Source organism: Scophthalmus maximus, chromosome 13 (genome assembly GCF_022379125.1).
Source record: "Scophthalmus maximus strain ysfricsl-2021 chromosome 13, ASM2237912v1, whole genome shotgun sequence".
NCBI classification, from domain to species: domain Eukaryota; kingdom Metazoa; phylum Chordata; class Actinopteri; order Pleuronectiformes; family Scophthalmidae; genus Scophthalmus; species Scophthalmus maximus.
The window spans coordinates 3,506,260-3,532,863 of NC_061527.1; the positions used below are offsets into that span (position 1 = coordinate 3,506,260).

At 45.6% G+C, this 26,604-nt stretch overlaps 1 protein-coding gene across 2 annotated transcripts in view; it reads right to left on the reverse strand.

Annotated features, from left to right (window-relative positions):
* Positions 1 to 1,669: 1,669 nt before the first annotated feature.
* b3galt2 (UDP-Gal:betaGlcNAc beta 1,3-galactosyltransferase, polypeptide 2) overlaps positions 1,670 to 26,604 on the reverse strand; it is a 34,270-nt gene continuing 9,335 nt past the window's right edge. Inside the window, exons 1-2 of one of the 2 annotated variants that reach the window (XM_035647123.2) lie at positions 12,523 to 13,425; positions 1,670 to 4,014 (exon numbers count right to left, since the gene is read on the reverse strand). In XM_035647123.2, the coding sequence (XP_035503016.1) occupies positions 2,349 to 3,662 (1,314 nt within the window). In that variant the 5' untranslated portion in view covers positions 3,663 to 4,014; positions 12,523 to 13,425 and the 3' untranslated portion in view covers positions 1,670 to 2,348. Of the gene's footprint in view, positions 4,015 to 12,522; positions 13,426 to 26,604 lie in introns of those variants that run through there. The other variant, XM_035647124.2, reaches the window with a different exon arrangement.

Below are 26,604 nucleotides of genomic sequence, written 5' to 3' on the forward strand. Positions count from 1 at the left end.
GCGCTCTCTTCACCGTTTCAGCCTCTTCCTTCCTGAAGACCCCTCGTGCTTAGTGATTAGCGGCTTAAAATATACGCTTGTGCGACGTGTGCCCATTTTTACAGCTCCCTAAACAGAGTCACTCAGACGTATAGGTGATTAAAACCAGACTGACAGATGTGTGGGGAAGTCTGCGGAAGAAGAAAAAAAGTGCAGGAGCCTCTGCTCTCCATTAGTTTAATTAAATTACCGTCATCTGATATAGGCTATTTCAAGTCATCACCCAATTATATGCTCTTCTTGTTGGTGGCCCCGAGCACTGGAGTGTGTTTATTTATTGCCTCCCTCCACCCCAACACACACAAACACACACACACACACACACACACACACACACACACACACACCCGCACATTTGCACTCGCAGAAACGTCTCTTCCGTCTGGAGTGACACTAGTAACCTTTCAGAATCATATATGCATTCATTTCTATTTAAAATCTAAACTTTGGACGTTTTGCCGCATAATATTTTATATTCTCCAGGGACACGGAGCCCGGAGAACAATTCCCATCGTTTCTACCTGAACCTGAACTTCTCTCTCGCCGTTTTACTCTTTGGGACATATTGTAGTGAAACTACTGTTGGGCGAGTTAATGGATTTTTGTGCAAGGGTCCACTGAATACGATAAACCACCCATCGTCTAATACGAAAAGGTATTATGTTTGTAGAGATAGCATTATTATATGACGAGATGTAAATAAAGTGACAGGGTTGCACCAGCTATTAATCCTTCATTCAGTCTGTCAGCTCATGGTATCTTCATGAACTGTAATTTAAAATCAATTCATAGGTGTGGCATACAGGCCACTCTAAAATGTGCAGCTGTCCGGCCGGCTGGTCTCAGACGATGTTGGAGGTGAAGATGCTGGATGTGGAGGTCCTGGGCCGGCGTGGTTAGACGTGGTCTGCGGTTGTGAGGCCGGTTGGATGTACTGCCCAATTCCCTGAAACGCCTTTGGAGACGGCTTGTGGTAGAGAAATGAACATTCAATTCACGGGCAACCGCTCTGGTGGACATTCCTGCAGTCAGAGCTGACTTATCGGCATTTTGATATGCCACCCCTGTGAGGTGGATGGATTATCTATCTCATGCTCACTAACACAGATTTAGACAGATTTGTGAACAATATTTACTTTTGTGTTGATAGAAAAAGTCTTAGATCTTTGAGTTCAGCTCATGAAAAATGGGGGCAAAAACAAAAGTGTTGCGTTTATAATTTAGTTCAGTGTAGTTTCGGAGCAAGTAAATTCCCACTTAATGTTTTCATTATTTTTATGCTAATATCTTTACTATTGCTACTGGCTGCTTTTTTTTTCCCAAATTAGTGGTTGAGAGATATTTTTGAAATTAATATCACAATAAGGATAAAACTAAAAGCATGATGTTGTTGTCTGATGTGTGGTCCATGCAACATGAATTGACTTCCATTGACAAACAATCTAATCAATTTACTTCTTCAGACATGAACAACACAAACTTCAATAACTTATTGTAGTTTATAACAAATAAATTAACATCATAATGATGTAAATGTATAAACATGATTAATTATTCACTGTTATTTCACTGAAAAGTGATACATTTGAAGTAACCCAGAGAAAATACACACACACAACTGCCAACAGAATGACTTCAATACATTTAATTAATTGATTCATTGCACATTTGCTCAGGTGCAGTTATACTCACTTGTAAAGCTTTAAAAAATACAATCTCAGTCATCTCTGATGTGATTCTGAGTGCTTCCGTGATGATTTTTTTTAAATTTGAAAATAAAATACAGTATATGACAGATAAACCCTCTTGTTAAAAGTTGTGATCTTTGATAAATATGTAAAGTAAACACTGAGAAACAGGGCAGCATAACTGGTCAATGTCAAAAGATAATGTCATTCATATTTAGGTAGTGTAACTTTCCACATAATACACTTACATTTCCCTTTGTCTGTGTAAACACTATTGTTTTTTCTTCTAAGATTTGTGACGTACCGTACTACGCATAGAGGAGAACCTACTCGTTAACTGTAGTGTGAATTACCACCTTTTTGTTGGCACCTGAATTAGCATTAACACAGACAAGTCCTCCCCCCTCCCCTTCGGAAATAGCTCACCAGGTTTACGATAATTAACATTTTCTCAAATTAAAAAAATAGTTTGGATCATTAACTGTACACAATACCAAAAACATGTGCTTTTCCCCATATAGTGTATAGTGCTGACGTCCACATGCCCTCCATCGGCTGTAGTTACAGTGCGCCCAGCTCCCTTTTTAGTTTTTTTGACGTGGGTGGTAGTCACAGGATGCGTCACGGAGGCCTCTCTCCGTGAAACCTTCGGTGTCTGTACCTGCCGTTCTTTTCCTTCGCCATGTTGATGCAGGCGTTGTGCTTGTTGCTCTGCAAGTGGCTCCAGTACTTGATGAGTTCGTTGGGGTGGAACTGATGTGACGTGATCAGGTGGCTGTACTTGCAACTGGAGTAAGACACCCGCCAATGGTTGAAGAGGAACTCGTTGGGAGGGGGTGCCGGGTCGATGCGTAGCTTCGCCAAGCAGATCCCCACGTAAACATCCTCCAAGTGCAGCCTGCGTATGCTTAGGGAAGCCTGGTAGATCAGCTCCGCCATGTCCCCTGAGAACACGTACCCCGTGCCCGAGCAGAATATCGGGTAGCGCTCGCTTGGATACAGCTCTGGTGGCATGTACCACTTGCTGTCCTTGTTTCTGTTTGGTGCATAGCCCCTCATCAGATAGCCGGTGAAGTACCTCTGCTTGGGAGGCAGCTCTGGCTTCAGCAGCTTTTGGATGAGATACTCCGTGTTGACAAACATGTCGCTGTCCGTCTTCATCACGTAGGAGGCATGAGGGCAATAGGTGGCCACCCAGTTCATGCCCATCAGGGTTTTGATGGTAAGGTTGTAGTACGTGTCCTGGTAGTCCTGCTGGATGATGTCGTGGTTAATGCGGCTCTCCTCCTGTATGCTGTTCTGAAGGAAGGTGTCGGAGCTCTTCCCTACGCCGAGCAGGAAAAGACGGACAAACCCCAGGCCCATTGCTACGCTCTCATTCCCCCACGTCTGACGGATGGCGTTGCGGGCATCGGCCTGTGCGGGCTCTGCGGCGATGAGGAGTATGAGGAAGGGCGTGGTGTCCCTGCACTTGAACGGCTCGTTCAGGATGTAGCGGTAGGGCTGAGCACTGAGTCTCCCTCCAACATCCATCTCCTTCTGTAAACTGTTGTTAGTGCTCATGGTGTCCCCAAGCCCCATCACACCCATCCTGGCACCTCCTCCACCGCCTTCTCCTGCCGCCCCATCCGCCTGCTGAGAGCTGAGGTTGAGCAGAGGCTTTGGCGCGACATACCCCGTCTCCTTCCACAGGCTCCTCAGGGAGCTGCTCTGGTTGGCTTCTCCCTTGGGGCTGCGAAAGCCCCTAATGGTGTAAGTCAGTGGGTTTTCCCGGGGTCCACTGCGTCCCGGCAGCCAGTCCTGGTGGCTGAAAAACAAGAAGAAGGTGAAGAGCAGAGCCAGCGAGAGGAGGCCTGCCACATGGGTCCGAAAGAGTGAACGCTTGACCGTCCAGGTCATCTTGATGGGACAGCAGTGCCGCCGTCTCCACTGCATGGTGCAGACCGGGGGCGCAGGAGGCTGCTGCTGCTGCTGCTCAAGAATGGGCGGCGGCAGTCACATACAGTCAACTCAAACATGTGGTTGCCAACAATCAGATGGTTATCTGAGCTGGCAGATGGGTTGGAGTGAGCCTCCTGGTGGAGTTGGGAACGTTTGCGTCCCACCAGTGCAGCTCAGAGCAGGATTAAAATGGCTCCCGGTGGTAGCTAGGTAGGCGATGATTCCCTGGCCAGAGAGACTTCTCCCTGGCTCTTCTTTGGCGCTGTAAACACAGGGTCATGCTCTTATGTCTCGCCTCCTTCAGGATATGATACGCGCCGCCTCCTCTGTGTTTGCTCTCTCTAATCTGAAAAGAGAAAAAGAAACAGAGACGGGTGTTGGCAGCGGTCCAAACAGCAACTCTGATTCACTGGAACGGAGCCAAATGTCAATTGTCTTGAGTTGTGTGAGATGTGGCAGAACTGAGCTTGTTTTCTTGATCATTTTATTTATGATTTTTTGTGGGTGGAAAAAAAAAGAAAAAAGAAAAAGCCCCAATCACAGCTTTCTGTGGAGGCACTGCCCACTATGGCAAATATGTATCTTTTGAAAAGCTGCTTTACCATTTTTAAGTAAGAGAGAGAAGCCAAACCACTATGACAGCAGAGTAACAATCTTTGATTGGACAGGGATGTAGAACGCAGCGGGCTGTGGGGATGTGGCTCGTCCAGGAGAAGATGGAATTTGAGAGAATATTGCTGCAGTGGCAGAAGGAGAATACTGCTGCTGCACAGATTTCTGTTAACACAGCTGACTCCATGAGCACACTTGCCTTCGGCGTTGCACGATAACAGGAAAATAAGAACATTTCCTAATCATCATGAACCCATCTCACAGTTAAGACCATCGAAGGAACGGCGAAGAATAGACGAGGTTCTTTGCGGAAAACTGAGCTGTCGCTGGCGAGGTTGGCGGTTGCCTCTTGCATGCCATTATTCGGCTTAATGCCGAGGGCAGATTTATAAATCGCAGGTTTGGCTCAACGTGGTGCCGGCTAACGCTACGCTGAGCTGCTCGGGTGAGCGGGTGTCATCAGCCCCCCACCACGCCTCGGCAGCTAGGGAGGAGGTGAATCTGTCAAAATGAGTTTTCAGGGTCCAGCAGGCAGGCGGTTCCCAAGCCTGTGACGATAAACACGGCCTCTGCCCGCCATTCTCCTCGTACCCTCGGCTTATCTATATGCTGCCTACTGTCTCGCCGTGACCACCCGGGCTGCTCGATCTCCTGGCACAAGCAGGAATAAATGCGGGACAAAAGAGGGAAACATAAATGTACACACAGACAAATGTGCACGCACGCACGCACGCACGCACGCACACACACACACACACACACACACACACACACACACACACACACGAGACGGCAAAGACAAAATTCGAAGATTGCATCTGTTGCCCACAGGGGGATGTGCACCATGGGGAGGCACAAAAAGGCAAATCGCATATGCACACACTGGTTCTTTAACCCACCGAGGCAAACAATCAGTTTGCACAAGCACAAAAATCTACTGTGCACTGCACATAATCATGTGCGCGGCGAATACTGCGCACATAATCAGTTTTTTTGTTGTGTGTTCCCAGAAACGCACAACAACCCGAAATCTAATGCAGACCAGACTTAATGACATGCACAACAAACACAGTGCGCACGTAATCACTGTGTGTGTGTGTGTGTGTGTGTGTGTGTGTGTGTGTGTGTGTGTGTGTGTGTGTGTGTGTGTGTGTGTGTGTGTGTGTGTGTGTGTGTGTGTGTGTGTGTGTGTGTGTGTGTGTGTGTGTGTGTGTGTGTGTGTGGGTGTGTGTGTGGACTGACAAAAGATGGGTGTGCACGTAATTATATCCAGACGAGATACACACATCGTCTTTGCTGTGTATGACTTGCACACACACACACACACACGCACACGCACACGCACACGCACACACACACACACGCCACCAGAGAAGACAGAATATGCCAGAGCAGAAACTTGCAGGTTGTGCAAGACTCTAGTGAATATTAATGCAGCAGCCGTGCAGATCTTGAATCCCTCCTTCCCTTCGTGAGTGTATTAATTCACGGTCTGCCTGCGTTGCCTTTTTTTTTTTTGTTTATTTACATGCTTGTTTGTGTTTTTTTTAATATCAACGAAAACAACAGAGCCCTCGTTTTTTGTGCAAATGCTACGCGTCGACTCCGCGCGAGGCCGATTTTTCTAAACTTCCAATTTTCAATTTCCTGCTATGTTTACCCATTCGTCATGACAACTGGCAAAGGAACACGATAACCTTTTCAGGCGAGTGAGCTTACCCAGCGCGAGCAATTACAGGAGAATGAGAGGGGGGGGGGGCCAGGGCCGGCTTTGTTTTAAAGGTTAACATACTTTACATCGCAGCAAATCCAGCGCGTGAGAGATTTCTCCCGTCAACTAAATGAACATCTCGTTACATCTGAGCTCTGATGAAGAGTGCGCCCGCACACGGAGGGGCACGCATTCACAGAGAAACACACACACATGTCGGATGACCCACACACGCGGCGGTCATCCACCCGCCCACGCGCTCACATGCGTGGACGACCACGAATGGTTGGGAGCAGGACTCTGTTTCCTTGTTTTCGCAGTGTAAATGCCAGCTCTGCTGGATCAGGCGTCCATTTTTCTCATTTTTTTTAAGCAGTTCCATTTAATCTGCCAATGCCTCTCCTCATTAATTCATTTTCTTGCCTCGCGTCAATGTCACTTCTATGCGAGCCAATTAGTTACACTAGCACTAATTAAAGCCCCGGCAATTCTGCAGCGGTCAATAATTAGAACGAACGCTGGGAGAGTGACACAGTGGTGAAATACTCGGCATGCGTTATAGGCCTCGTCTCTGTCACCACATCAGCTGCAAAAAAAGGAGAAGAAAACATGATAAAAAGAGAAGAAGACTTCATACAGTGAGGCGTGCACGCCGTTCTCCACAGGTACGGCCTTCTCCGCGCTTCACGCCCACACGCCGTGAATGCCCTCGTCTTCTTATGCGCCCATAGTGTGTGTAGTGCATGCAAAGCAATTCTCGCCGACGTCCATGAGGATGTGACCTTCGCTCAGTAAAACTGTGCACTTTGTGATGGCGACACATTTTCCTTTAGGAAAAAACCCCCGCTTGCACGCGTGAGCCGTTTGCAGAGGCCGCTCGCCGACGTACCAGAGGTTAAATTCTGCATCACTGAGACCGGGCCGCCTGATTATGTGGCTGACTGCTGGTTGGAAACGGTCCACGTTCAACCACATGCAATTCAGATTTTTTTTTTCCATTTTAAATGAGAGACGTTGCTCACGTGGCCTTCAGTCAGGTGAACTCTCCCCATGACGCGTGTCGCACACAAAGGAGTCGTGGGTGTCGCGGCTGGACGAGAACAATCGCCTCTTATTTTCACAACTGATTAAACTGCCCGTTATTACCTCGATTAAATGCTTAATCAAAATATACGTGCATGTATGTTTTACGTTTACCAGGGTAATGAAGTAATGAATTACATATTCCAAAATTTGATTTTGTCCAAAAAGCCAGTCTAATGGAATCGAATGCCTGCAAATGCTCACATAACAGAAGATGGACGCAGCAAATGTTTTGACATTCATGCTTGAAAAGTAGCACTTTGAGATTTTGATGTAAAGTGCGTTACAAATAAAATGTATTATCCTTATTATTATTATTGAAAACTGACTGATCAGAACTAGACGGCCGCTCGGAGAGTGCATATACCTCCACCAGGGCCAATACCCTATTTGATAACGATAATGAAAATGAAATCCAAAACCGTCCTGGATCCGCCCCTTTGTCTGGATCAACTCCCCAAAAGTGAATGGCTTCTTCGTTGAAATCAGTTGAGTAGCTTTTTTTAGTAATCCTGCTGACAGACAGACAGACAGACAGACAGAGACGTAACCTCCTGGACGAAGGTAATAGACTTAATTTATTTGAATAAAGCAAAAAAACCATCATCGTCATCGTGCAGTGTTGCTCAGACTTCTGACGCCAGTCACAAAATGTAGCTCTGGCGTGAGTTCAGTCAGGAGGACGACTCCCGTGCCTGTCTGCTTCGGTCGTAGTTCGATTCTCACTCTCATCCTCTCGCTCATGCCCACTGCCGGCTTCCCTCTTGCTGTCTTTACCCTGGCAGCGTTCAGCTGTTCGCCCTTGTTAGCCTATATCATCTCGTTGCCGCCTGTTTAAATATGATTCCAACTCCCTGCCTTAGTCCTCCCATGCTGCTGTTACTGTCACGCTCCCCTTCGCCGCCCAGTCTTCTTCGCAGACTCATCAGATTAATCTCTTCATCGGTCTCTGCAAGTCATCAGCCGCCATCACCACCAGTGTCCCGACTGGGGGGGGGGGGGGGTTTATTCTACTGCCGTTCAGTGCAGATGCCCTCTGCTACGATATCTCACCGTTGAGTCCGAGCATCAAAGACTCTACCAAGACTCCATGTCATCACATTTCATTCTGTTGAATCTGTGATTAATAGTTATTCTTCATCCACTTTCCCCTCCTGATTGAAGTACATTTACTCAAGTGCAGTACTCGTGGGGAATACTTGAGATACTTGTCTTTCACTATATTACGCTACTTTTATACTTCTACACCACAACATTTCAGATGATCTTCTGACTGCATGGTTTTAATTAGGTAAGATGTATTTGCAATGACAAAGATCAACTTTAATATCGACATTAAATCTGAAGAATTGCTGCAGAACAAGTAAAAAAACCCAATGCAACAAGAATCCAGGAATAAAATGTGTGTCAATAAAACACTTATGGAGGCATTTTACTGCATTAGAGGTACTTTTGATACTTTTTGAGTTCACTGCTAAAAAGTATTTCTACATGACCAAAGCAAAGAATGGAAATGATTCTTCCACCTTGTTTTTTTTAACTCAAACACTCGGACGACTGGTGACGAAGCAGCAGTCGTAGTCATATCGGTTCATAAGGTTCCCGATTCCACAAAGTAACACAGAAAGTGCTAACCGACGTTTTAAAGTCGATGCAGCAAGGTTATAGTAATGTCTGTTTGGCAGCCAAACGAAAACCAACTGTGTTCTTACTCTTCAACTTGGCATTAATTCTCCAACGGACCCCGGAGGAGGATTCAACAAACTTCAAAATGGGTCGTGAAAGTTTGTCCATCTGATGCTTTATCGTGGTCGGGTGAGAATACTGTCGTAATACCCGATGAATAGGGCTGGCACGAGGAGGCCCACAGTTTCTATTTGATATGGGACTCTGCCCTGGCTCTCAGTCGTCACTGCCAAGCATCCCAGTTGTGTGAGATAAGAAACAACTCTTAGGGCTCAAGAAGTGTCTTTGTCTTTCGGCGCAGCTTTAACTTCAATCGCTCCAACTCTCTTTGAGTCTCCCCAAGTTCCGTTGCTTTCCTTCAGACACATCGGAGCTAGTTTCACTGCCACTGTTGCTTGGCCTGCACGGCAACGAGTTTCACATCTGCTTTTGAGCTTATCTTTAAAGGAATCGTCCAAGGACCTTGAGTCCCCGGCTCGGTTCGGAGCGAACACTTGAAAGAAAAGCAGCCTGATTGTGAGTCCAAACCTCTCCTCCCCTCAGGCTCTGATGACGTGGTCTCGTCTTAAACCCTCCTCGTCCTGGTCGCTTTCGTCGACCCCTTGTTCAACCTGCACTACTTTCTCGACACGCAGTCATTTACTGACTGGCTGGTTGTTGACCGTCTGATTGAGCTCACAAAGACTGCAGAGGAAACAAGGCGAAATCGGGGTGACGGGCGGCGTCGTCACTCCTCCTAACTTTCTTTCTCTCTCTCCGTCTGATTCACGGCAAGTTGTTTGACCAGCTGGGAGTGAAACATCGGGGTTTTCATATCCCTGGGCAAATTCAAACACTTTATTGATGGCGTATAGTTCAGGACAGTAGTTCGGTTTGGATGCTTCCCAGAGTCGTCAAGAACTCCCGTCATCCAACACCAACCGTCATGTCCCCAATCTGGTCATCTGAACTTTGAAGGGGCCGTGGTGTCGGTTGGTTTTGTCCGTTTCTGCAAGTGGCAGAAGACGGTTTAACGTTTTAGCAATTGCGCTTTTCGCTAACTTCCTTTAAGCTATTTCAGTATCCATTGCGTTTAGCAAACTTTTCAAATCCATTACTTTTATTTCATCCATTTATCCGTTACATGTAGCTATTCCAACTGCTTCTCCAGTAATTTGGCTAACTACTTTAACTCTTATCCATCACTCGCAGTGATCTACTTCAACCATATACCCGTTAATTCTGGAAGTAATTCAACTCACTTGGTAGCGCCGCGGTGCCTCATGTACGGAGGCTCGACTCCTCCTGTAACTATTTCAACTGCTATTCACTGCTAAACTCCTCTACTCACTTCCAAACACATCTCAATTGCAACATGCAGATATACATTAAAGCCATTTGGCTGACGGTGACATATCAGAGGTAGCATTAAGGCCTTAGGCTGGATTTTAAGCCGGGAATTGAACCCCCATCTTCTGTACCACAGTCAGTGGTGTTACCCACTAAGCCATGCCAGCTGCTTTACAGTTCAAAAATGTCAAATAACAAGTGCAGAAGTAGCCCAGGTTCGTTTTTAAGGGTACAATTTGAATAAATGTTATATTCAAGTAGTTGCATTTATATGACAGTGTTTATTTCTGGTTTTGAACCCAAACGAGTGGACACCAGGTGGCGCTGTCCATTGACAAGTGTACCTGTGTCCATTATACCTGCTCTCTCCTCCCATTGTGCGCACATGTGCAGATGCAGATACAGTAGTTTCCCTTTTATCTGCTGAGCTTTTGATTCATGCCAGAACACAAATACAACTGAGTCAGATTGGGGGGGTTTGTTCAAAACATTTGGAAATTTCAAAGCAACACATCCTTTCACAAAATAGCCGTCTCTCCGTTCCTCTGGACAAATCCACAGACTTGTGTTTCACTTGAGCAAATTCCCTGACCAAGAAATTGTTCCTGACGAAAACCTGCCAGGAAAAGAGAAGATGTCTTTTGGTTCTTTTTCCCCAGTACAGTGACCCTGTGAAAACATCTAGTGTATATGTGACTCAACTCGGATGGGCCCGCCGGGACGGGACGGGGCGGGGCGGCGCACTTGCTAAGTGCTTCGGAGCCGATGAGTGACACTGGATGACAGCTGTTTGCTTTTATTCCCCTGTTTTCGTTTTTACCCTTAATCACTATAAGATCTGGGCCAGGCCACTGGAGCCCCCCCCCTTCCCCTCCCCATCACACATCATGACCACGTCTGATTCTTAAAGGGTCAGTTCTCCCAAATAACCGAAACATGTCTGGCCGTGAAGACAGTCTCACTTTATTTTGCCCCAGTTTTGAGGAAACTATGTCCTCAACACAAAATAGTGAGGATCTTTACTTTTTAAAAGGACTTTGTCTCCTGAAATAAAGTTTGCCGTTGGATTTTGAGATGAAATGAGGAAAAGTCCACAAACCCCATGGACTGATAATCAACTCCCCGCGGTTCCGATATGTTGCGAGTGTTTAATTGTCTTCTTTGCCTGTATGCGACAGTGAATCGAATATCTTTGGGATCTGGAACGAGACGAGCAATTTGAAGACGCCACCTACCATCTTTCAACGGTCGATCGATCGACAGACCAAAAAGTGGGAGAAGAGGCAGTTTCATCTGCAGACAAATACATCCGAACTTTACCATTTGAGGCCACGGAACTCATAAGAAATGTGTTTTCTTTTGTACGTTGTGGGAACGGACCCTTTAAGTCAAAGGCACGCGGTGCAATATTCAGATTCATTTGTGCTCTTCAAAAACAAAACTCATCTCAAAACTTGACCGAAAATGGCCGGAGACAACTGGGAAATAAAGCTCTGGCAGCTCCGACGCCTCCGTAGCTGTTGTTAATATTATTTGACATTGATTCCCCCCCCCGACACTCGGTGAGAATTATTATCCGGCCCACTTTTACCAGTGAATATAATTCTGAGCAGTGTTTCTGATTTAATGGATTTATTCCCTACATTCTCCTCACATCGTCTCTTTTCGGGAGGGAGGGGGGGGGGGGGGGGGGGGGGGGTGTCAGTTCAGATGCCACAGCAATAAATTATGAGGCGGTTTGAAAATTAGACCCCATTAAAGTTTAATAGTCTCGTGGGCAGAGCGAGCACCCAGACGGCGGTGGGCTTAGACGGAGACGTCCACCTCAGCAGTCAACACAGATCACATCCCTATGAACACGCCACGTGGTTTCAGTGCCAAATCACCGCTCCGGCATCTGTACATGACGCGTGGAGTGGATTTAACAAATGCAACAGGAACAACACAACCCTGTGGATTGAAGTGAATCAACGGAGACGCCCCGGCCTCGCCTCGTGAGGGGCCCGAGTTCCTGAACTCGATTCTGATGCGAACTAATACGGACCCGGACTAGAAGAGAGAGAAGGGGGGGGGGGACTGGGATGCAATCTGTCATCAACATTCATCTTTAGGGATTGAACTAATAGTTTCAATTTCACATTTTCGCTGGGATGCCCATGCCCGAGGGGGGCCCCCCTGTGTGTGTGTGTGTTTTCTTAAGGAGCCCACTCGGGGGTCCTGGCTGGGGAGGAGATGCGGGATGCCGGGACATTTAGATGGGAGAAAACTGATGGACGGATTGATGGATGGATACAAGTGCAGGCGGCTGCAGGGAGAGGTGGCAGGGATGGATGTAATGGCCCCGAGAGGGAGGGCGGGGAAGGCTAAATGAATAATGAGGATGTGGTGGTGGGGGGGGGGGACGACTGATGAGACGTGCAGTGCTGTGTGTACCTCCTCCTCATCATGCTGCTGCTGCCGGCTGCTGACGGGACTGAGTGGACCCTGATGCCTTCGCCCGCCATCACCGCCTCCATGGCATCGCAGACAAACCCGGGCTGTTGATGCTTCTTCCCGTGCGCCCTCCTGCTCCTCCTCCCCCTCTTCCTCCTCCTCCTCCTCCTCCTCCTCCTAATCACACTGACATCTCGGACGCGTTACGTCCCCACTGCTCGTCCTCATGATCCCCGCAGGCTCCGCCGACCCGCAGGGCTTCGGTCCTCCTCCTCCTCTCCTCCTCTCCTCCTCCCTTTCTCCTGCTCCTCGTGCGCGCTCCTGTATCCTCACTACTTGTGAAATATGTCTCTAGCTTCTTTCCTCCTCCTCGTCGAAGTTGGCGTCGTTCTCTCCAGAGGCGTCGGTTGATGCGAATGTGGGAGAAAACACCACAGCATCCAGCGGCAGCGGCAGCGCTGGAGGAGGATGGGGAGGATGGGGAGGAGAGAGAGCGGCTGGTCCTTCACGACGCGCGCAGCGGAGCACCGGCGCAATGGATGAAAAACAAAAAAAAACAGTGAAGAAAAATGAATATTGTGTATATCCTCTCCCGCCTACAGAGTCCGATCAGGCATGCTCCCGGAGTCCCCGTCTCTGCCTTCACCTGCGCGCCTCGCTTCGGATCTTTCTCCCCCCGATGCGCCCGCGGACCGACCCCCTCGTCTCGGCCGGGCACGGCAGCTGTTGGCCCGGCAAGGCTCGACTGTCAGACACCGCTCCACTGACGGAACTCCACCGCGTCACCGCATTTCTTAGCGGAGCCTCCCACGTGACCCGGGCGGGCGCTCGTGCTGCGTTCGCGGGACGTGGGGGCAAAAATAAAATACCCCCCCTCCCCTTTCAAAACACACACACACACACACACACACACACACTCGCACACACACACACACACACACACACACACACACACACACACACATACACACACACACACACACACACAAACACACACACACACACACACTCTCACATACACACACACACACTCTCTCACCCTCTCTCACACTCACACACACACACACACACACACACACACACTCACACTCTCACACACACACACACCCACACACACACACACTCTCACACACTCTCTCACACACACACACACACACACAAACATTGGTTCACCACATTCATTAATATAATTCATTCCCTTGCCCGTTGCCGCCACGCCACAAAACAGAAACAGATTTCTATCATGTCATAAAGTGAAAAGTTTCAGGACATAAAACATGATTTTCATGATACAATGATTATTATTATTACGAAATACAAACTTATCAGGTCATAACTTTACAGGAATCACGTCAGAACGTGAAAATGTCTTGTTCTCACGTGAAATACGGATCTTGTTATAACATGAAGAAGATTCTCTTTTGCAATAAACTTTTCCCGTTTTAATGTGATCATTCATTCATTCATTCATCGTCTACCGCTTTATCCATTTGAGGGTCGCGGGGGGTCGCTGGAGCCAATCCCAGCTAACATTGGGCGAGAGGCGGGGTACACCCTGTACAGGTCGCCAGCCTATCGCAGGGCCACATACAGACACGGACAATCATTCACTCTCACATTCACACCTACGGTCAATTTAGAGTCTCCAATGAACCTAACCCCATTCTGCATGTCTTTGGTGTGTGGGAAGAAGCCGGAGAACCCGGAGAGAACCCACGCATACACGGGGAGAACATGCAAACTCCACACAGAAAGGCCCTGGTTGAACCGGGATTCGAACCCAGAACCTTCTTGCTGTGAGGCGAAGGTGCTAACCACTACACCACCGTGCAGCCTGTTTTAATGTGATCAGTTATTATTATTCTAATTATTAAATACAAACTTATCGCGTTATAACTTTACATACCGTGAAAATGTCTTGTTCTTACGCAAAATATTTTGTAATAACATGAAGAATTCTGCTAGTGAAATGATAATGTTCATGTTTTAACGTAATACTGATCATTTTTTTCTTTTTGGAGCATTGTTTCCCCCACATCCATATTCACGTGTGTGAAGCAGCAAATCTGTGAAGCCGCCACGTTCCACAATCACGTAGAAAAGTCGAGGCGGTTAACAATCACACTGAGTAACATTTGGAAACGAGAGAGAACGTTTACGTGAAGGCAGCTGACAAAGATCTCATGTCGGTATATCAGAACTGAAATGATGTCATGTTATTGTGCATCGTTGCCGATCCACAACAGCACAGCAAGACACGGACGATCCAGACAACCCTGAACGTTGTATATCAACATCTGGCAACGACATTTTTTTTTATTTTTGGCTAATGATTGAGAACGTGATGGAAATCAGTCCCAAAACATGTGATTGAAGATTAAAGATGATAATGTCAGGATTAGAGCTGCAACGGTAAATCGAATCAACTTCTAAATTAATCGGCAACCATTTTGATAATCGATTAATCAGTTCAAGTTGTTTTTTTATGGGGGAAAAAGTCAAAATTCTCTGATTTCTTCAACTTAAGTGTGAATATTTCCTGGTTTCTTTGCTCCTCGGCGACAGCGAGCTGAATGTCTTCGGTGTGTGGACGCAACAAAGACATCCTCTCGAGGTTTTTTACGGGGAAACGCGGTCACCATCTTTTCACCATTTTACGGACCAAACAAAGAATCGAGAAATCGAGGAAGCGATGGACGGACGAAGCGATGGACGGACGAAGCGACGGTGAAAGCGATGGTTGGTTGCAGCTCTTGTCAGGAGTCACGACGGAGGTAGTGCATCTCGACAAGCAGCATCTTCCACCGGGGAGCGCGTGTCTCACAGACACTCCTTCTTCCCACTTTTCCCGCAGTCCCCTGAATGCAGCATTGCTTCCTCCCCATCCCTCCACCCATCCCTCTTCCAAACCCGCCCCCGGCCCCCCCCCCTCCTCTCCTCCTGTGGGGGGATTTAAGACCATGAGATGATGGTGGTCAGTGGTTGTCTGGTAGCGGCTGGACTCGCCACCACTGTGCTCTCTGTTTATCGCCGCACACGGCTTCAGGTCCACACTTCCACTTTGGCAAAAGCATTATTAAAAAAAAGCACCTTTAAATCACAAGCTGTTTTATTTGTATTCATTTGCTGTTGCCCCGTTTGCTACATTAGTAACGCACCAACACGCGGACACACGATTACCAACTATACCCAGCGTCATTTCACCTCCAGGCTGACCGCGAATGAGTGAATTAAAAGCACTACGACGATGATGATGATGAGGATGATGATGATGAGGATGATGAAACTCTACCTGCCTCATTAATGACTCAAACACAACGCAAACCCCTTCATCAGCCTTCGCTCATGTTTACACTCGGGCACCTCCAGAGATAAGCGATGAAAGCAGCTCGTCTCCTTCATTTCCTTTTTGCCTTTCCCTCTCGCGAGGACAAGTATGGGGCAGATGGAGTTGTGGCTCATGTAACAACAAAAAAAACAGCAGCTCGCAACGACTTCGGGGACGGCAAGCCGGTGGGGGAGCAGCTTCTCGCGGCACTGTAAATATTGTAAGGTATGGCACCACGGCGTATAGGGAGCACGCGGCGACTGAATAATTAATAGGAGCCGTGTCTTTGACAGAAATACTCAGCCGTACCTGGCTGGCGAGGAGCGTATTTGTCAGAAGGAAGTCGGGGTGGGGGTGATTGATTATTCCCGTGGTTGCCAGGTTAGAGGCGGCGGCGCTGCGGTACATTAATATCATGTGGCATCTATTAGATAGGTGACTTCCTTAACCCGTCTAACACTTTTGCCAGTTGCCTGGACCAAGGGCCGGCGTGTCAACATTTTAATTGTCATCATTGATTGCCGGCGCTCGGGGAGCATCTTGGAACACCGCATCTGCTCCTCCTGCTGTAGCTCGGAGGAACCCGGTCTGCTCGTGTACAGTAGACATTGTGCGGAAGAAGAAGATAATTCCGAGTGAATTTCTGACTGCGGCTCCTGTAATGTGACACTCACGGCTCGAAGTGCGGCGTCAATAAGAGGAGGAGTGTGTTCTGTACGATACACGAAATATGGCTGCTGGTGTAAAAAAAAAAAGATAAATACAGACAGAGCATAATTCTTTACTGCAATTTTTATTTTATTTTTCTCCAAACACAATTCCAATATGGGGGGGGGGGGGGGTATGAAAGCACATCAGCCACAGTTTCTTTTCTTTGAGTTCAAACACAAATGGCCCTGCATTTGCATAAAGCAACCTGGAAATGGTTTCACATTTGAATAATTTCTAATTTCTATGCTTTCAGTCGTGGTCGATTCGTCATCCCGGCAAGTTCTGGATAGAAATGCGTAATGACATGGCAAATTATGCAGTTATATATATGTCTATCTATTCCCGTCTGCGATATTAACCGACCTGACCAGTCGATAGGTTTTCTTTGTTTCAATTTTTTTTCAAATCCACATTTTCCTCCCCCCCCCCCCCCCCCCCCCTCTCAGACACCGCTCGACGAAGGTAAGGTCGGTTATCTCCACGCCACGCCTTTTACGAAATCCAGTCTCGGGGGAAATGTGAGCAGTTACTGCTTCTGTTACAGAGTCGGTCATCACGTCCCGTGGCGGAGCCTCAAGTGCAGGCCGCCACGTGTCCGTGAATATCTGTCTCCACTCGCACTCCACGACTTCATTCTCTGTTATAGCAGAGGACACACTGTAATTACCTCAATTTCATATTACTCTGGAAACCAATATGCTGTAAAACGACACTATGTTATCCTTCATATCGTAACACGGCACACTGACTGACGCGCGGCTTAAAAACAGATTTTGCCGGTAGCGTCTGCAATTAACATGACTTGATTATGCATGTGCGTATGTATCTTTTTCACAAATCACACATATGGCACAGGAAAAAAAGATCACACGTGGCACAGGAAAAAAAGAAAAGAAAATGCCTCCAGTGTAGTGAGAGATGCATTTAACCACCTTAACGAGAAAGTAAGAAATGTAACGTATGTCGCATCCATATGGAAAAACGTTTTCCCAGAGCAGATCCAATCAGAAACTGAATGAAATTTTGCATGCAGTTTTCATGGTCGCATGCCTGTCAGGGTGGATTGTCTGGATTCTTGCAGCGTTCACTGTCGACACACAGAGACAGAATGATGAGCGCTGGCACACACACACACACACACACACACACACACACACACACACACACACACACACACACACACACACACACACACACACACACACACACACACACACACACACACACACACACACACACACACACACACACACACACACACACACACACACACACACACACACACACACACACACACACACACAACGCGCGTGTCTGTGTTTTTTCACAAGACAGAGAAATGTAATTTTCCGACCGCACACACAGAAAAACATTTTAATTCCACGCGTAAATCCAACTCCATCGTATCCAGACACGTTTTGGTACATAAAAGACTTGTCATTGCCTGGGTTGAGGGGAGGACAGAGCCGCTCCGATCAACACTGCCAGATATAGATGTGGTCAGACAGTCTGAGATCCAGCCTCGATGTTCCAATGAGCCATGTAAACAACAAGAGCTGGAGGTGAAAGCAGGAAGTCGTAAACGGTTACGAGGGATGGATGGCGTTTCCTTTTCGATCAGGGGAAGGCTGTGATGTGATCATATATTAAATATCAAAAATCCAAACTGACATGACAATTTATATTGAAAAAAAAACAAAAAACAGACAAAGTAAGAAAACAGGCTACTAGACCTAAAAGCAACAAAAAGACAAGGTACTGTATGTTTGCTGTTTTTCGAATTCCACAGGCATGTCCCTGCCCAATTCACCTACAAATGACACAAATGATACAAAAATCGCATTCCTCCGTCAAGGCCGAATTGATCGTCTAGTTCTTATAGCTGCTGTATGAAAGAAAAAAAGCCGTCAGATAATATTAATGATTCATGTCAAAAAACATAGATAAGAAAGTGAAAAAAAAATCCTGGATCCGTGCCTTAATCTGCATATGCACCAACATGTAATGGGTCCTTCCCAGGCCCGGGTCCCATCCCTCCACCAAGTTTGTTTTGGAATTGGTTTAGCAGTTTTCGCGCAATCCAGCTAACAGATAAACCAACAAACAAACAGACGGACCTAAGTGAAAACATAACTTCAATAGGAGGAGGTAATAAAGTAAGGAGAGCGCGAGGTGAAAGAAAGCAGGGAAGGTATGATGTGGAGACGATGCTGTTTATTGTCAGAAAAAAATGAGTCCTGAGCAACAGTCAGAATGCAGGTCAATATAAAAAGAAAACCAGGGCTAATGTTGTGGAAAATGGAAAAATAACAAAACAAAACTTTTTGAGGGCATTGTCTCAATACCACTAGGTCTGCAAAGGCATGTCTTTTTGTCTATGAAACCAGCGAACTCAAGTCAAAGAGGCAGAGGAAAACCTTGAATGGAGGTTTATCGGCAAGTTGTAGATATACGGCATGTAGTTAAAGAAAAAAAGTTGCGTCTCAGACTGATCAAAGTTTCATTGAACTGGGCCTCGAGATAGCCTTACCACATAACTGCAAACATGAATCCACCCCCAGCCTCTTCGTGTTTCTTGTCCACCACTATCCATCCATCCATTATCGATACCGCTTATCCTTTGAGGGTTTGCGTGGGAGCTGGATCCAGTCCCTGCTGACACCGTGTAAGAGGCGGGCTATGACCTTGATGGGTTGTCAGCCTACTACAGGGCTATACAACCGTTCAGAGAGATGCCAATAAACCCATCCTGCATGGAAGAAGCTGAAATACCCAGAGAAAATCGACAAAGGTACACACAGACCAAACCGGTGTTTGAACACTTCGTCTTGTGTATAACTACTCCACCCTTCAATAAAGGCAAAAAGTATATATATATATATTCTGTTTATATTAACCAGCATCACATTGTTCCTCAACGTTCGCACATACTAAAAAGCCTTGTAGCAGAAGCCACTGTTCTAAATAATGTAAATCCATCCATCCATTATCCATACCGCTTATCCTTTGAGGGTCAGGGGCGGGCTGGAGCCAAGCCAAGCTAACGTTGGGGGGGGAGAGGCACGGTACACACTGGGCAGGTCACCAGTCCATCACAGATTCATGTAAATACATGTTGTTGGTTTTTTATATTCTAGGACACAAGAAAACAATAATAACCAAATATAATTGTAGCTGTAATTCGCTATGCAAGGCTGAAAATAACACCAGCTCATGTGTAACACAAAAACCATGAACGATTTATGACATACGTGCTCAGCTGGCTTTTTGAAAATGGGTTATTATCTAATCCATTACGTAACACACAGCTCAGATAATAATATGTGGTATACAACTATCTATTAATTTGATATCAAAATGCAAAAGACAGCACTGTGAAAAACACTGTACAACCAAGAGCACGTACTCAAACACCTATTTATTTCAATAAATATAGCTGATTGTATTATTGTAGAACGTTGTTAAAGAGCAATAGTCTGCCTGAAACAAATGAAACAGATGTTGCTGCAGTCCGTTTATGTATTTCAGATTCAGTTAAGTGCCTACAGCCCATAAAGGGAAAAAAGGAGTAGAGAGGGATTATGACCATTAGCAACATAAATAAACCCAGCTTGTGAAGCGGGGGTGGTTCGCCTATAGCTTCGCTAACAACAGACAAGAAATGGACAAGAAACATCTTTCCAGGTTGAGTCAAAGGTAGAAACACTGCCTACCAACACCTCTGTTCTCTAATTAAATGACTTGGGAGGTAGTTTCAGTCTAAATTCAACCACGGTTTGTTCGAAGGTCACAGAGAAGGCTTTCTTTTTCCCATGAAAGATGACTACTATTATTTTTAGCATGCAGCCACCAAAAGCATTTGTCAGAATATGATTCATTTGTGTCATAACTCCAGTACTTGGTAATATTTTGTCTGGCCCTTTGTCTCTCATCCCCCCACCCCCCCTTTTTTAAGTGGAAAGATGATAAGGAGTTGATTCAGTTAGTACTTCATTATTCCTGTCGGAGCAGAATGAGGAAACTCTGCTCGTTGGCGAGCCCCAATCGAAACAACTGATAGCTTTTAAAATTTAAATAGTTTGAGAGTCAAAATAAGTTCACCCACACATTTTTAAACGTCATTCCCCTCTGCAAGTGTCACAGAGATTGATATCGAATGCATCCAATTGACTCAAAGAAAGCTGTCACGCTTAGCAAAATGGCCGGAGTCAATGTGCAGAGCTGGCATACAGCAACACACCCTGAGTTTTAACACAAGCGTTTAAATGACAATCGCAAATGTGCTGAACAAAGAGATGTGCAAGGTGACCGATAACAAAGGGAAACTGTCACACCGATGTTGGGGGGAAAAACAAGGGGAGACGAGAGTCCAGAGTGTGCCCAGAGAGACGCAGTGGGGGTTTCCAGTGAGTTCAGGTGGGATCTGCCTGAGCGTGTCAACAAAAGACCAAGGTTTCGCAGGCGAAAGGGCTTTTAAAAAACAGACCAAGTGTGAGTACCATAACGTGAAACAAGATTTTGGAAGAGTTGTTGTGATCAGGTTGGTCATTGATTACCGGAGGGTACTGGGTGTAGCGTTGATCCTGAAGGTCGCGTCCACGATAAGGCAAATCCATAGACGTGTATATAAAGATGGCCCTGGATGGAAAATGAAGCCAATGTGGAAGAGCCGGGAACCAGTATTTCTCGCGGATGACCAGCAGAGGGCGACTCCACTGGTTGCAAAAATAAGTCAATTTCTAAAGAAGACCACGAGAAAATGCACGACTCTACTTCTCACTTGATTTATAACGCCAGTCAACATTTTACTGAGGAGTTAATGGTCTCAATCGCTAGTTTCCCAGGTTCTTCAATACAGCATGATGATCCTTTAGTAAATTATATCGAGTAGAATAGACGATAAAGGAAGATATTCATTGGGGAGTGGCGAGCTAGTGCAATGGGTGCCGGTCGCAGTTATAGGTGGCCGTGCAGTGTCCTTGAGCTCTCAGTCAAGCCCAACCCTCCGCTCCGCCAAAGACGGTAACTTGTTGTTTCAAATAACTCAGACGTCGCCGGCCCCCCAAAAAATCCAAACTCAAGGCTTCAAAACGGCAGTTCACAAACCAATGGTTGACGTCGTGGTGGGTTGCCATTTGGAACAAAACACACAAACAGGCCAGAAAAACAGCAAGTGTCCCAATTCTCAATTCTAACAAAAGCTCTGTCTGATCTACGTTATGCTGTGTTTTTGTTTGACTTTCCTTCACTTCCTGCCAAAAATGTGTCCACTGGTTCCCAAACCGCACACCTGATATTTACTTTGGGGGAACACTGTGTTACTGCCAAAAAGTGAAGAGAGACTGATGCCAGTTTTTTTTTTGTTGCTTTTGTTGCTCATTGTTTTGGCTCACTCATGAATTCATGATGGAAAACGTGTGTTTTATCCATGTGGGTTGCCTCCTTCGGATGTGTGTGCTTGCCCATGTCCATGTTGTGTGTGTGTCCATGCTCAGGAACATGTATCAGTGTTTGTGTCGGCCTCTGTCTGTCTGTCTGTCAATGTGTTGTTTTCAAGGTTTTTTTTTTGTACACATGCATGTGTGGGTGCAAGAGTTAGCTTAACCGTGTTCGCCCTCCCATGTGTGAGTGAGCATGTGTGTCTGAAAAACGGCGTCCGCTGTGGGCGTGCTGGTGGTGGGATGGGTAAAACGCAGAGGTCAGCTATCACTTTGAAACATGCTGGTCCTTATCGCTGTCACGAGGCCTAATAGAGTAATGAATCAACATAAAGCCCGGGACTCTCCTGAATGGACCGCTGCCTCCTCCAGCAACACTTGCGCTTTACTGCGACTGCACTTACTGCCTCTGTAAGCATCTTTTGCCCTCCACCATTGTTTATGGGTGGTTTTCAAAAAAGTCCCTGAATTGCGACTACTGTCGGTAGTGTATTCACACATGAGCAGCCCCCGCCGCCTCGTCTAACAGTAAGCCACTATGAAATAACCCTGACCACAGACAAATGGGATGGCGGGTGTTTTTGAAGGGAAGGTAATAGACCACAAAAGGGAGCGTGGCATATTTGTGATCACCTTATGATCTCAACTCATGAGTCGTGCCAAATCACCGACTACATCCGTTATAAACTTTGTGAGTTATCACAGAAAAAGGAAGGGGGGGGGAAAAAAGGATGAAAGGGTTTTTTTAAAAAAAATGAGCTGCCAGGAATCTACGAGTGACATGAAGTTTGGTCGTTGTTTCCAAATGGCCGACAAAAAAAGATCTGTACGAGACTCATTAGGTGTTCAAAGCTTCCGCTAGCCGTCAGTCAGACTGTTAACGGTCTGACAGCTCCAGTGAATATGCAACGGCGCAGTATCATTCATTAGCCCATTCATGATGTTTGGGGACTCATTAGAGGCGACAACATTTCAATCAAGTTCTTCCTTTTAGTGGGAGATGAAGTTGCCTTGAACATTCACACGGCATGTAAAGCTTCATACAAAGAGTTGTACCACTGATGTGAAAAACCAGATTGTTCCACCCATATTATGTTAGACGTCACTTTCCTCAGTATGAAGATAAAGAGGCCTTTTTATTTCCACACGTTTCTCTTGAAAGTTGTATTGCTGCCGCATCACAGTCATCCCAAGTTTCAGCATCTGTCTGATGATTTACCATCTGGTCTGATGTAGATCATCTGTCAATAAACTGACTGCAGTCATGTACTAGTGCAGGTGGGACTGTAAAAGTGTGTTTTTTAAGACGGTTTGAGGTCAAATTGGACGAGCTGACTGTCACAAGAATGTGTTCACAGCATGGCGGCCGGTTTTAACAACATGCAAGCTGCAATTTCTTAACATGAGATAATTTCCTCTGACTCAGTGCGACATGTTTTACTAATCAAAACCATGGCTGCGAGTAGTAGGAGAAAGCCACAGCGTTTCAAGCATTTGTATGGTGGAATCTTTGTTAAGTCTTTCTGAAAACCAAAAAACACAAAAAGGGTGATTGAAGTAGTAAGATTGTGTTTATCTGCTGTAACATAAAGTCATGGATGGATTACTGAATGGGACGACTGGGCACAGAGGCTTTTTTCCAATATTCATCAAGACATGTAGAAGGCTGTGTCCACACTAACGGACACAATGGGATTGAAAAATGTCCCCAGGCTTTTGACCCTGATCCCACATACAGTACAGTCATTCCTCCTATACAGCTCATGGTATGTGATTGATAAAAATTCAAAAAGCAGCTGCTCAAGTTTGAAATGAACTATTTCAGAATCAGTCAGTTGTCACCAAAATCAAGCAAATAATTAAATATATTAATTTAAATAATTATGTACTATGTACGCTACAATATCCAGAGAAAATATATTAGCTAGGAACTATCTGAGCATAACATTCAGCAGCACCAAGACACGACCTTGAACCCCAGAGCCCCCCTGCAGATACAGTCACATCCGTAAGACCATGTTAAATAAATTATAGCAACACCAGCGTCGTCCATTATACAGTCTACGACCCTTAGAGAGATTCTTTCTTTTTAAGTCTTCATGTGTGTTGTTTTACACACCTGGGATGTGCTTTGTGCTACCAGCTGAGATGAACCAGAAGTAAGAGGTTAATGCACCAGAGTTTGTTAAAACTGCATGTGGCAGGTCAGATATGAACCTCAAGTCACATTTGATTTGTGTTATTTATTTTCAAGTACCGGCTCCCCATATGGATCTGACATCGGCTCACTACTCTCTTGGATATCAGCCCTAAAGGGTTAACTATCTAATTCATACCAGAAAAATACACCATCTGCTTTTCAGACGTTATGCTTCCATTACTTTACCTGCACTGCTGTGCTTTTTCATGAGGATATTTTTAGCTTGTATAAGGCACAGGCACATATGCTTCATTCTTGGCCTCTGGTCATATTTGATGTCATCCGACGTGCAGAGTCCAAGTCCTTATGCATTCAATCTGCATGATGATGCCTTTATGATACAGGCTTGAATTTACAAAAAAGGAAACCTCGGCACAAATTGGCAATGTAAGCAGTCTTCAAAGAGAATATATTAACCAATTTCCATTGGCTTTGAAATGCATGACGTCTGTTTGAATTCTCCAGATGCTCATATATTGAATTTTTTTTTTATAAGAAAAAGAAAAAGGCTGCCTGCAAAGTGAACATATACTTGTAGCCCACTCTCATTTTTTGTTGTTCTTTCATTATCTTTCTCTGCAGTACAATTTAGTGCAGTACAATCAGCATTTATACTCAGTTGCTGTTGCATGAAATATAAAATTTACCTAAACAATACCTATACTCTAATGCTGCTTTATAAGTAAATGATATTCCAGATATCACACCTGCAGACAGCAGCTACATTGCTCAAACATTCTACAATATATCTAGGGGTAACTGACCTGATCCTATACCAAATTAATATACGACATTTCATGTCTTCATACTAGCTGCTTCAATATTTTTCCATTTATAATGGATAAACCAATAATGTAAAGGATGTTGCCCACAGTGAAAACCCACAAACTATTATGTTATAATTTTCGGGTCTGCAGCCCCAACACCATTTTTGCCAAAACCTGCAGTTATCAATGGAAAAGTTCTAGTTATTATCATTTGCTTAAAGTTTTTTTCTGTGTTACTGACTTGTTTGATGACTGTATGACATTACTCTGCCTATGCTACTGTTGAATTAGCATGTCACTCAGAGATCTAAATGTTTTTATCACAAAGAAAACAAGAAGTCGAGTCACCCCACCTCATCAGGAGGCCGCTGTTTGCTACCTATACTGTCAGTATTGTAGTTAGGAAGTTCGGACATACTCCACTCCCTCTACAGCCAGTAACCAGTTAGCACAGCCTAGCTTAGTCAAAAAGGTTAGTAGCCTTAACATTGCTCATGAAATTGCCCATTAGCCAGTTAGAATAGCCTAGCTGTAGTAAAAAAAGGCTAATGCCTTACTGTAGCCAATTAGCATAGCCTAGTTTAGTCAAGAAGGCTAATATGTCTTTATTGCCCAATACATCGCCCAGCAGCACGTTAGCATAGCATAGCTAAATAAAAAAAGCTTACTAACACTGCCCATAACCATGTTTTTGTCAAGTATTTTAGATTGGTTTGGATTTCTGTTATGATTTCTTCATTACCAACTTTATACAATTTCCTACCGGCTGTTGACTACACACCAACATTGCCTCCCTGAGAATAATATGAACGTGTTACAGGAGCAGCACATGGTCAAGTACCCCAGCATGCTCACAACATGCCCTGGAGGCATTACAAATGTGAACAATTGCCCTTGTTGAATTTTGGTAGCTCATGTGAGGAGCAGCATTTGGGGGCTTGGTACGTGCTGCACAGCATGATGCTCAGATTTGTCCACACTTCTTGGCTGTGAAGAATGACAGAGCTTGCTTAACACGAGGTTGACGCTCACAGCAGCACCACTTAGCCCTTAACAAACCCGGCATTGCCTTTGAGAGGAGAACATAATGCCTCGACGTGTGATTGTTTTGTTTTGCCTTCTCTGTTCAACTCAGAAGAGGCCTGCAGTTTGGCATGCACATGCATTGGCTCCTCTCTGTGGAGACATATAAATCCTTTTACACGCAATCCTGCCAAACCACCCTGTAGGCAGGCTTTGCATTTGAAATGTACAATTAGTTATCCCTGTTTGGTTTGAATGCAACATTTCGGAAACACCAAGCCCGGGGGGCAACATGCGGAGAATGGCAGCAGTGACCCCATACATTGAGCCCCCTTGTTGTTTATTCTCTCTCTTGTTGTCTGTTTCGCTCTTCCCTTTCATTCTTATTTTTACTCCCGCTTCTTCCCTCTTTCTTGCATATCCTGAGATGAACTGGAAAGGGAGAGTCATCACCTGGAGGTGGGGGGGATGAGGAGTGTCTGCAGTTGTGTCTTTATGGAGGCTTCATTGACTGCAGTATGTGTTTTGGCAGTAGCATAAACATGCTGAGCATCCTGGTCAGGGTTGGGGGAGTAGATGGGATAAACTGAGCTACTTCATCTAATCAGCAGGGCC